At 51.0% G+C, this 12,646-nt stretch overlaps 1 protein-coding gene across 1 annotated transcript in view; it reads right to left on the bottom strand.

Moving 5' to 3' along the window:
- Kiaa1257 (KIAA1257 ortholog) overlaps positions 1 to 12,646 on the bottom strand; it is a 60,829-nt gene that overhangs the window by 9,905 nt on the left and 38,278 nt on the right. The window contains exons 10-12 of the mRNA XM_023712504.1: positions 10,523 to 11,406; positions 2,528 to 2,722; positions 593 to 887 (exon numbers count right to left, since the gene is read on the bottom strand). Of these exons, the coding sequence (XP_023568272.1) occupies positions 593 to 887; positions 2,528 to 2,722; positions 10,523 to 11,406 (1,374 nt within the window). The remainder of the gene's footprint in view (positions 1 to 592; positions 888 to 2,527; positions 2,723 to 10,522; positions 11,407 to 12,646) is intronic.

Here is a 12,646-nt window from a genome sequence, read left to right as displayed (position 1 = left end):
GTATATGTGAATCAAACTGAGGGCCTTTGCCCTGAGTGATACATCCTGACCTTTTCTCTTTCCTTATTTTGAGATGGGCTCTCCCTCAATTCCCTAGGCTGGACTAGAACTTTCAGCCTTCCGGTGTCAGCCTCCTAAGTGGCTGGGATTACAGGTATGAGCACCTTTCTGGCTTAATGTCAACTCCTTAGGTCACACCTACACATAAAGCGGTTTATAAGCTTTTAGGACCTGGGGAAGGGGGACTGCAAGGAGACAAAGCAAGAACAAGACGCCTGGACACTCGAGGCAGGGGATGGATTCTGCCCTGTTGCTCGGGCCCCTCATGATGTGCATGCCCTTGGCAGCTCAGGCATGAGGGCACACATGTACCACGTATACATGAATGCATGCACATGGGACAGTTCTTTCTCTAAGATGAACTCTGGGACCCTGGCCAATGTCACATGCCTACATGCCTCCCTTCTTACCTGCAGAAGAACAGAGGAGGCCAGCCAGCACTGATGGTGGACACCTCTACCCTCTCGGCCCAGACCCCTGCCCCTTCCAGCCTGCAGTCCCAGGCCAGAGGCAGGTGGGAGGGGCCACCCACCTGGACCAGGCTGTCCTGGCACTGGCTCCTCCGCAGCATGGTGGCCCGCCACTGCAGGTACTTCTCCTGGTGGGCGAGGATCTCGGAGGTGAAGGTGGAGGCCCGGCACCGGAAGGCTTCTAGGTTGGGGGCCGACTGTGGCGGCAGGGCCACAGGACCTTCATCCATGAGGTCCTCTTGTGAGATGGGCACCCCAAACTGTTGGTTCAGGTCTTTGAGCATGGCAGAAGATGGCAGCAGGTCCCTCACGATCACCTCCCTGAGCCGGGTGCTGGTGTGGCAGATGTCATGGATCCTGGAGTGAATAGCCACCCAGTCAGCCTTGCCTGCTCAGTGACACAGGGATGGCTGTCCCTCTTTTTTTTTTTTATGTGTGTGTGTGTGTGTGTGTGTGTGCGTGCGTGCATGCGTGTGTGTGTGTGTGTGTGGCTAGCTCAGCCCACCAGGGGGCGGGGCTGGTTGGCATGTGGTGCTGGGGGATTGAACCGTGGTCCCTGTGCTTTGCTAAGCTTGTTCTAAGTAGGTGCTTAAGACCACTAAGCCATCTCACCAGCCCTGTCCCTGTCTTATAAGAGGCAATGAGAACTCTTTCTCCATTTCCCCAGATGTTTAGGACTTCCCGCATCTGCTCTGCTTTTCTGTGCCTGGCCTTATCCATGTCTCCCAGCAGCCCCCGCTCCACTGCGGAGCATCCCTAACAGGCTGGTGTCAGAGGTGTGCTCCCAGAATCCTGCGCCGGGGAGGGTGGTGCACACAGCCTCGTTCTGTGCTGGTCCTGCCTCTCCTCCCTTCCAAAGGCCCTCATGGTGCCCAGAGTGGTGGCGCATGTCTGTAATCCAGGCACTCCAGGTGGCTGAGGCAGGAGGATCATGAGTTTGAGGCTAGCCTGGGCAATTTAGCAAATGCTGTATCAAAACATCAAACTCAAGAGACTGGGGACATAGCACAGTGAAAAGACCCTTGATTTAATTTCCAGTACCACACAAGCAAAGCAAAGCAAAACAAAACTAAAAACAGTCCCCGCTGGTCCCCTCTCCTGGGCCTAGCATGGCAGGGCCAGATCCCCACGGGCACTGCCCAGCACACATGCCCCTGGCTCCTTCAGTCTGGGGTGAAGCTGCTGCTTCGTGTCTGGCTTGTCCCATTTCCACTCCTCCCCTTTCAGGTGGGCGCAAACCCATGGTGACGGCAACTCGCCCTGCTCTGCATCAACAGCTTTCCTCTCTCCCTGACGGGGTGGCCAGCGACCTCCCACTGTGGGCGCCAGCACAGGGTCCTGCTATCCCCAGGCTTGGGACCCCAAACGCTGGCTTGGCATCTCCTTGGCACCAGGCTGGGAACTCCCCCAGGCTGCTGGGAAGGACAGCAAGTGTCACCTACCCGCCCTCAGGGCAGCTGCCCAGGGTGGAGGAGTAAGGCGGAGCCCTCAGCACAGTTCTTTCTCCCTGTCTCTGCTGCCTCCTTTTCTATTACTGTTATTACCACCATCACCACCACCTACTATTACAACTAGTTTTTGTGGCACTGGGGAGTAAACCCGGACCTTTGTGCTGAGCTATATTCGTAGCCCTTTCTAAAGAGAGAAAAGAAAAAAAATCTTGAGAGTCTTATTTGACCAAATTGTCAAACTGCCCAACTGGGGTTAAACGTTTGCTCCTTCCCCGGCCGCCTCCCAGAGGTGTGCCCCAGCACACTTGGCTCTTTTTGTTTTTCCCCAAGGGATGTGGCTATGTAATCCAGACCCCTTGGGAATATCCATCTGCTTCAGCCTCCCTGAGTGCGGGGATTACAGACGTGCTTCACCACAGCCCCACTTGGTTACTTTATCAAACGTTCGAGGAGCACTAGCTGGCAGGAGGAGAAGGGGGAGGGGAAGGAGGAGGGGGCGGACTCTCCCCTCCCCCTCCCCCACCTGCCCTTCCACCCCGGCCCCACCTGGCCAGAGCCTGGAAGACAGTGCGTGGCACGGCACCGCGCACGTAGAGCGCCTGCTGCCTCAGGAGCTGCGCCACAGGCGTGGAGAGGTGCACGTGGTACAGGATGGTCTCCAGGTCTGCATAGAGCCTGCGGTGGAACAGCAGCTGCGAGTTGTACAGCACCTTGTATTCCCTGCGCTGGGACTTGGGGATTCTGCAAGGCAAGGCCCAGCGTGAGAGCATCCAGGAGACTTTGTCGCCTATCAGAGATGTTACTGTTGCTCCTTCCAATACAGATGGGGCCCGTGCTGCGTATGCGTAGGAGGTTGCGGTGGGAAGTCTGCTGACCCGAGCAATTTAGCAACAGGCTGGGTGGGTGAGGGAAGGGCTGGAGACCTAGCTCAGGGCAAATTCATAGGTTTTTACAGTTTTCTTACTCATTCACAAGATGTCTTTTACATGTTCAGGTTACTAGCACTGTTCGCCACATTGTTATTTTTTCCTGTTTGTAGCTTGTTGCTTTCTAATTCCTATGGTGTCTTTTCTCAAAAATTATTTTTTATTTTTCATATAGGGTCCCGCTCTGCAGTTCGGACTCATAGTGGTCCTTCTGTCTCAGCCTCCCCAGCGCTGGGATGTGCACCACCACGCCTGGTTCCAGGGCCAGCACGGCATGCTATACTGGGGATCGAACTTGGGACTTTGCACTTGCCAGGCAGGCCCTTATGCCACTAGGCTCGCCCTCTATGGTGTCTTTTGATGAACTGAAATTGCTGATTTTAAAACAGGCAATTGTATTTTTTTCTACTACTTTGAACTGGAGATTGAACTCCAGCCCTTGCGCTTGCCAGGTAAGCACTTAATCTACTGAGCTACCTCCCAAGCCCCTCTACTACTGTTTTTTTCAACAGCTGTTTCTCTATTGTGAGGTTATGGACACATTTTAATTTATTACCTAAATGTTTTAGTTTTGCTTTTCAAAAAGGCATTTTCTGGTGAAGTCAAAGATCATTATAACCTAATAGGTGTCCTGTTCCAATCTACCAGAACATTACAGTTATAGAACGTGTCATCGCACGCAGAGCTGGGTAATGGATGTATAGAAACTCACTATATTTGCAACTTGTGTATCTGTGATTGTTTCAAAGTTAAAGTTCAGGGGCCCGGAGATGGCTCAGTGGAGTAAGCGCTTCCCTGGCAAGCACAAGGGCCTGTGCTTCAATCCCCAGTTCCACAAAAAAAAAAAAAAAAAGTTTCATCAAAGTAAAAGTTCAGTTTTTGAAAAAAAAAATTTTTTTAAATTTTTTTGAGACAGGGCTAAGCTATATAGTTCAGGCTGCCCTTGAACTCCCTATCTAGCCTTGGCTAGTCTCAAACCTGGGATGATCCTCCTGTCTCAGCCTCCCAAGTACTGGGCTGGTATGTCCCACCATGCTCAGCTTCTAAATGAATAGTCTAAAAGTAGGAATTAATTTCTGTCTGGAGCTAACTTTCATGAATTGCGTGAGCCATCAGGTTGGACAACCCTCAGCCAATCAGGAAGAGGAGAGCTTCATCCAGCTGACAGCGGACACCTACTAAAGCCCTAGGTCCGGCCCACAGTGGGGGAACTGGATGCCGCCTTCTCCTGGTGGTGAGAGTGAAGGGAGGACGTCTGCTCCCATCATCCTCAGCGCTGCACACACAGCCCGGATGGGAGAACAGAGGCACACGTAGGACAGAAGGGAATCTGATTATCCCCGCTTGCAGACACGGGCATGATGAGCCATGTAGAAAATCCCAAGGGATTTACCAAGACAAAGATAAAAGCAAAAGCTCCTTAATAGCCTAGCGTAGCAAGGGCACAGGATCAATGTCTAGAAATCAATTGTATTCCTATGTACTAACAATGAATATTACGTAACCGAAACCTAAAATGCATTTTTTTTTTTTTTTTTTTTTTTTTTTTTTTTTTTTTTGGTGGAACTGGGGATTGAACTTAGGCTCTTGCGCTTGCCAGGGAAGCACTTATTCCACTGAGCCATCTCCCCAGCCCCCTAAAATGCAATATTTTTTACACTCAGAAAACAAAATACATATACAAAACATGTACAAAACTTATACACGAAAAGCTGCAAAACGCCGATGAGAAAAACCAGCGATGTAAGAGGAGAAACACACCACACCCTGGATTGGTAAACTCAACCCAGCAAAGGTGCCCTTCTCCCTAAAACAGCACACAGGCTCAGCACCTTCCAACAGCACGTCTAGCAATGCTTTTGTGAGTGTAAACAGCTTATGAGACAACTTTTGTGAAAAAGCAAGGAACTAAAAGAATTAAAAACGGGGCCGGGGAGATAGCTCAGTGAAATAAGTGCTTCCCTGGCAAGCACAAGGGCCTGAGTTCAATCCCTGGTCCCGCCAAAAAAAAAAAAAAAAAAAGAATTAAAAACAATTTTCAAAAAGGCATCACTGCTCAATCAGCTACTGTAACCAAGACTGGGACACTCAGCAAAGGACAGACACAAGGACCAAAGGCGCAGAGACGAGACCCACGAAGCAGCTCTATACAATAACCACTAGCTGGTTCTTGACAAAGGCACAAAAACAATATATAAAATAAAATTGCAAATCTGTGAAGAAATCCCAAGGAATACCCAAAGGGGTAGTAGTTTCAACAAATGGCGCTGTAGCAATTAGACATCCATAAGTTCAAAAAAAGGCACCAAACTCAACCTAAATTTGAACCTCACACTTTATACAAAAATTAAGTCCCAGAAGTAAATGTAAATTGTAAAACTGTAGCACATGTAGGTGAAAATACTCAGGGCCCAGGGCTTTGGAAGGCATTCTTATACACCAGAAGTGTGATATGTAAAAGAAGACAAATCAGTGAGTATAAAGGAAAGGGTTAAGGTAGGAGATTCATCTGGAATATTCACGTGCATTTTCCCTGAAAAGATCCTGCCTCTAGGCCTCTCTGCCGGGGCCTGGCGACTTCCTGGGGAAGTGGAGAGAGATAATGGTAACACCCTGTTAGGGTTTGTCACTAGTTGTCCCCCAAAGCCTCATGCAGTCATGGGCCAGCGGATTTCTCGAGTTGGTGATTGTTTTTTTTTGAACTGGGGATTGAAGTCAGGCCCTTGCGCTTGCCAGGGAAGTGCTTATTCACGCCATCTCCCTGGCTGAGTTTGTGATTATTAACTCATGATCCACTGGAATTATGGGTGTGAGTGAGGCTGGGATTATGGGAGTGATGCTGGGATTATGGGTGTGAGTGAGGCTGGGATTATGGGTATGAGTGCTACACCCAGTTTGAGGTGGACAGCCTGGATGCAACATAAGGGAGCCAGACCTGCTCTCTGCAGCCACTGTTGCTGCTGCTCCTCCCATTTGCTCTTGGTCTTTGCCGCCAGCCACCATGAACTGCTGCCCTCTGCCAAGGGCCAGTCTGCCTTGGAGCCAGCCGAGTACGGCCTGAAACCTCCATTAACTGCGAGCTAAATAAATCTTTCCTTCATTTTGGGTGTTGGGTATTTGTCCCAGCAACCAGAGATGAGTAACTGAGACATACCTGAAGGTCTAGTCCCTCCCAGAGCCTACCACAGCTGGTGATAGCCCTTCCAGCCGCGCAGGTGTGCTGGTACCAGGTCACTGTGCCTGCGCACAGTATGCGAGAAACCGGGAGACGCTGCGGTGCAGGGTGCTCTCTCCCGCCCTCCGAAGGCTCTGTCTCATGCAGGATCCCTCCCTGAAGCTTTCCCCGTCATCGTTGGGGCTGTCCCCTGCCTCACTGTGTGGTTATATATTACTCGACCGTGATCATGTCTGCTGTATTTTTACATTTTTGTCTTTTTGAGACAGGGCCTCACTATGCAGTTCAGGCCTTGAGCTCACTTTGTAGCCCACGCTGGTCTTGAACTCACAACGGTCCTCCTGCTTCAGCCTCCTAAGAGCTGGGGTTAGAGGTGTGCACCACCATGATGTACTTTTATAATAAACCCACTTTCATCTTCTCAGATTTGTTGCGTGCTTCTTCTTTGTCTGCGTAGATCTGAACCTCAAATTTCTGTGGTCACATAGTTGTGACTTCTTGCTGTCACACAGAGGACTCAAATCTAGAATATGCTTTTTTTTTTTAGGCCCTTGCGCTTGCCAAGCAAGTGCTTATTCCACTGAGCCATCTCCCCAGCCCCTAGAATATGCTTTTAAAACTAACAATAGCCAGGGAGATAGCTCAGGTATGTGCCTGCCTGGAAAGCATAAGGTCCTGAGTTTGATTCCTGATATAAAAAAAAGAAAGAAAGAAAGAAAGAAAGAAAGAAAGAAAGAAAGAAAGAAAGAAAGAAAGAAAGAAAGAGAAAGAAAACAAAACAAAAACCCAACAATGAACCACTGGATATCCCAATCAGAAAATGAGCAGATGTCTTAGGCACTTTGTCATAGCTGAGCTGCAATCCCTGACACCCGGAGCTTAAACACCACCTGGAGAGGAGGTTTATACTGGGTCACTTTACAGTCAGGGGCAGCTGGCTCGGAAGAAGAAACAGCCTGGCAGAGGAGCAGGGCAGATAAAAAGCTGCTCACGTCATGGTGGCGGGGACGTGGTGTCCGGGGGGAGCAGGGAAGGGAGGCACAACTTTCTGAGTTGCCCACAGTAAGCCACCTCTTCGTCCAGGCCCCACCTCCCCCAGCGATCAGCTGTAAGCCCCGTGTGATCCTGTCACCTCCCCCAGCCCCTTCTATGTCACCTGAGGCCTTAGGGAGACATCCCCATACAAACCATAACAGCAAAGGACGTGAAGAGACATCTTGCCGAAGAGGACACAGAGCTGGCAAATACTAATACGCGAAACTATTCAGCATCACGGGCCACAGGGAAAAAAGCTCACTAAGACCGCAATGAGCTGTGGCTCCACATCGACTGTAATAGCTAAAATGACAAGTAGCGACAACACCCCAGATTGGCAAGGATGCAAAGAGACTGGATCTCCCATCCGCTGGTGGTGGAAATGTGCAATGTCGTAGTTTCATTGGAAACTAGATCAGCAGTTTCTTTAAACTACAAAACCCAGGAGCCAGAGAAGGTGGGGGGTCCACCAGGGAGGCGGCTCTCAAAGGCCATTTTGGTGTTCTGCCACAACACGAAATTACACAAGTCATTTCACTCGCAGTCACTTCCAGCACTCCTTCCCCCTTCCACCCCCAGCACCCACGTCCACCACTCTCACCTCGTGTCCTCCCCAGCCCATGAAGGTGCCAGATCCAACCTCCTGGCCTCTCTGTGATCCCAAGACTACAACTCTTATCTAAAAAGGGCCTCTTGCGCTGTGCAGTTCTGTCGCTATCAGTGTAGTGGTTCTGAGCAAGTTTTGTCAACTGTATCATGATCATCAAAAGTTACGATAGCAAATCCTCTTTGTTCCATGTCGCCTGCATTCACACTTAAACCATACTGCGCAGAGAAGCCTCTCAACTTGGCTTCTTTTGTGTGTCCTTTTACACTACCCACAAAACCCATCCACACTGTCGGAAGGACCCAGGCTTTCTCAATCCTCTTAGGAGCCGGCTCTCTTGAGCTCAGCACAGGCCTGGCAACCTGCGTGTCCAACACACACAGTGCAGCAGCCACTGTCAACACAAGAGGTCACAGAGCAAAGGCCCTGCGGTGCTCCGTGTGGGGCCCCTCATTTCCATAATCTGCACAAGAGCCCTTTCTGGGCAAGTCCTCTTCCACGTCAGCTGTTGGATCAAAGCTCCGACCACCGACACATCTTCACCTTGGACACAGCCCTCCCTCCATCAGCTGCCCCTAGTGGTGACCCCCAGAGTTAGGCTGGGGGCCCCAGGCAGAGGTTTTACCCCCATTTTGATCCTCTGGGTAATATTTTGGCATCATCCACAGATTTCAACGTTTTATTATTGTTCCATTAAAAATTTCTGGGCCAGAGAGATAGCTCAGTAGAGTAAGAGCTTGCCTGGCAAGTGTAGGGTCCTGAGTTCAATCCCTGATACCGCAAAATAAATAAATAAAAAAATAAAAAATTTCTAAGTCCACCTATGATTTTTTAGGCTCACAGGTTATTTAGAAATAAGTGTATTAATTTCTAAGCATATAAATTTGTCTGGTTAATGATATTATTTTTGTGTGAGAGACAGGGTCTCACTATGTAGCCCAGGCTGGCCTTGAACTCATAGTTATTCTGCCTCAGCCTCCTCAGTGCTGGGATTCCAGGCATGTGCCACCACACCTGGCTCTACTTAATTATTTTTTGTATCTAGGTTCATCAAACTGAACTCAATGAACACAGATCTCACACACACGTACGTGCACACAAATACATGCAAACGCTTTTTTGGATCATTGCTAGAGCTCAAACCTAGGGCCTTGCCTACACTAGCAAGCACTCCACTGCCGAGTTCCACCCCAGCCCCCACACACACGTTACTTTGCCACTAGGAAAAAACCTTTGGAGATACAGTTCTTACACCGAGTACACAGAATAAGTCATACTGCAAAGTGTGAAGACACAGCCCCCAACAGCACTCCTCCGAGGACACCAGGCCACCTGCAGCTTCCACAGGGGAGGACCCACAGGACCCAGGGCGACTGTGGTTTATTATGGGGGACACTGACCATAAACCAGCCAAGGCAGAGTCCAGGACAGCTCCCAACACCGCCTTTACTACCCTGTCCTTGTGTGTCCAGAAGAGTGACAACAGCACCAGTCCAGGCAAGTGGGGAGAGGGAGGCTCACCCACAGAGACATGTGCTCAGGGCAGGGGTGGCGACTCACTCCCCTGGGGTGGCACTGGGCTCCAGATTGCTGCGCTGTGGGACTCAGAGCCCCCACCTTAAATTGCACGGCTGGTCTTTCTAGCATGGCCAGCCTTTGCCTGTGACTAGCAGGCATGGCCATTCCCTGTCCCCAGTTTAAAATTCAGCTTTGGAAAGTGCACAGTGGAATGGTTTTAGTGTATGCACCACATTGTGTATCAACAAATCCTCCCTCATTGTAGAATATTTAAATCACCCTGAAAAGAAAATCTGCCACTAGCCACCTGTCCCCCTCCCTTGCATCTACGGCAACTACTGCTCCACTTCTATCTCTATATGCTTGCTTTTTCTGGACATTTAACATAAATGGAGTCACACAGTAGGTGCCTCTGTGTTGAGGTAAGTGAGCCAATTCTTCATTTTTTGGGGGGGCTGAATACTATTCTACCGCACAGATAACCACATTTTGCTATCAGGAGGCAGGCATCAGGGCTACCGCCACTTTCTGACTATCATGGCGCGTGCTGCTATGAACGTCTGCGTGTGCTTCCGCGTGGACGTGTGCTTGGCTAGCACGGGCACGTGGATATCAGACACAAGGCCGGCTCCTCCCTGGCGCTCAGTGCTGCAGGCCCTGCTGCGGTACAAAGGTGCAGCTTGCGGACACTGTGCTGTCTCCATGTGGGGCCTGGGCCGGCTGAGGGCTGAGGACAGAGGGGGCCTCCGTACTACAAGGAGGAATCTCTATTTTGAGGGTACTTGTGAGTTGTGAAGGAGAGAATCACCATGTCACCCAAACTGAAGGGAAGAGCACGAGCGGCCACCTGCACTGGCCCCGAGCAGACACTAATGCTTCTGCAAAGTCCCCACTGAGCAGAATCTCCCGGCTATCCCAGAGCCTCCAGAGAACTACTTCCTGCAGCTGGCGTGAGTGGCACCCGGAGCCTCAAAATAATCAGACAAGGCTTCCCCGGGCTGAGCTGGATCCAACAGGGAGCCCTCTACCCTTCCAGGCATGGTATCCTGGGCTCAAAAGCCCGAGGACGGCTCACAGCTTCTCCATCACCCTGTCCCTGTCTACCCCTAAATCCTTTCTTCCTCCAAACAGCATCAACGCTGATGAAACCCAAGGGCAACGGCACCTACACTTCCTTTTCAGAAACCAGGAAAAGGACCAGCCTTGGCTGTGGAAGAGCTCCCACCCCTCCAAGCCTGGATGCCGTAGCTTTCACCTCAAGTGCAGATGGAAGCCCCTACCGGCTCTGCTGGCTGTTCCACAGCTGCCTGAGGCCCTGTTCTGCCAAGCCCTCGAGGACAAAGAGGTGGACTCTGCCATCCAGCACATGGAAGCCGGTGAGCACATCCAGGGACGGCTGGTCCTGCACCTTCACCCGCATCTTGAAGGCTGACAGGACCTGCTGGACATTGCTGATGGGGTAGGAATCCAGCTCCAGGGCCTTGGCATTGACTGTGGTGATGTCCTGCAGCAGGCCGTGGAGGAGGGACAGCTTCTTGACGTCAAACACAAAAATGATGCGGCCGAATGGGGACTCAGAGAGGTCTGGCTGAAGGGCTCCAGTCCTGGTGCGCAGCGGCACTGCGATGCCCACGCGCAGCTTGAGCAGGGAGTTGGCCTCCAGGTAGCTGCCCACAGGCATCGGGTTGTGCTGCAGGATATCGGGCCTCTGGCTCCTGCTGCCCTGGGCATGGCCTGTGGACTTGGGCTCGCAGTTGTGGATGGGGACAACCAAGTTCAAGTACTTGTGGCCAAGGAGAAGGTCAGCGAAACTGACGTGGGCCACTCCGTAAGGGTCCCATTGCGTTTTTTGGGACTCAAAAGGGTTGTTCTCTGTGTCTGCAGGTGAGATGAAGGCCTGGAGGTTGAGGTGGGAATCCAGGCGGTCCTCTCCAAACAGGATGGGTTTCTGGGAAGACTCCTGCAACTTCCGGTCCCGGTCGTGAACTTCCACCACCATGGGGGCGCCCTCCAGGTACTCCCGCAGCTCACCAGGGTGCATGGCCCCGAGGAAGATGACATTGATGTCGTGGAAATAAACATGGGTTCCGTGGGGCTCCCCCTTGGTCTGGTGAACTGGAGTCTTATAGAACTGGTACCTGCAGTACACAGGGGTGCACAGCCTCTAGGAGAGAATAGGGAACAGCAGGTCACAGGGGCAGCAGCAGTCCCCACCCCCAGGGGCATCACATCCTGATCACATCTACCGCTTGCAGCCCCGGGAGCCCACAGTTCCTCCCTGCAAGCACCCACCAGAGAGCCTGCTCTGGGAGATCACCCCTGGGCATGTGGCATCGCGCAGTGGTAATGGGACCAGGATGGGGGCTGGCACAAGACAAGGGCTTCCTCAGGTTCTGAGTCCCGACCTGCAGAGCTGGGACCCTGCCCAGGCCTCAGGCTGGCTCCTAGCAGCACGCATGAATGGTGGACTTAGCGCCACAAAACCTTGGACTGACTTTGTAGCCACGACCGATAAAGAACATGATTTGGAATTTTCAGCTTGATCTTAATTGGGTATATTATCCAATGAAAAGAGGTTGGCATGGCGGCACACGCCTGTGATCTCAGCCCTCTGGAAGGCTGAGCCAGGAGGATTGCAAGTTTGAGCCCAGTCTGAGCAGTGTCTTAGTCAGACCCTCCCTCAATATTAAAACCAAAAGGTCTGGGGATATAGTTTAGTGAAGTCCCTGAATTCAATCCCCAGTAACAGAGTAAATGAATGAATGAATGAATGAATGAATGCCATTTTCTTCCACATATTTAAACAAGACCCAGAGCCTCATAACCGCTGAAGTTTTTAGGATAGAATTCAAAATTACTTGACATACAAAGAACCAGAAAGTTTGGCCAAGCATCAAGAGAGAGGACAACAAGAGACGCCAACTCTGAGACGACCGAGGAGGTGGAATGTCACTGCCAAGTTGCTATTACACCCGTTCTCGGAAGAGTAAGCCTGAGGATTACCCAAAACACCTGGAAACAGCCTGGAGGGATGGGGAATGGATCTGGGGTGCCCAGGGCCGAGCTGCAGGAGGGGGCTTAGAGTGCCCGGTGGCAGAGACAGACTTCTGGGGGTGTTAGTGACAGATTGCAGTGAGAAAATGTTTTTTTTTTTTTTTTTAAAACTATTAGAAGAACAAACATTTTCATTGAAGAAAGCTAAATCCTAGGCCCCAAAATAAATGCACAAATAATTTTTTCACATGTTAGAGTTCACAGAAGAATTATGCATGCCAAACAAGATACCATGAATGAGGACCGGTGAGATAGATCAGCACACTAAGCGCCTGCTTTGGCAAGCACAGGGACCAGGGTTTAATCCCCGGTCCTGCATGCTGTGCCGGCCCTGCCCCCAGGGCATGCTG

Source organism: Octodon degus, unplaced genomic scaffold (assembly GCF_000260255.1).
Source record: "Octodon degus isolate 3935 unplaced genomic scaffold, OctDeg1.0 scaffold00026, whole genome shotgun sequence".
NCBI lineage: Eukaryota > Metazoa > Chordata > Mammalia > Rodentia > Octodontidae > Octodon > Octodon degus.
Note: the sequence above shows the minus strand (reverse complement) of the source record. Positions and strands in the feature narration are given on the sequence as shown.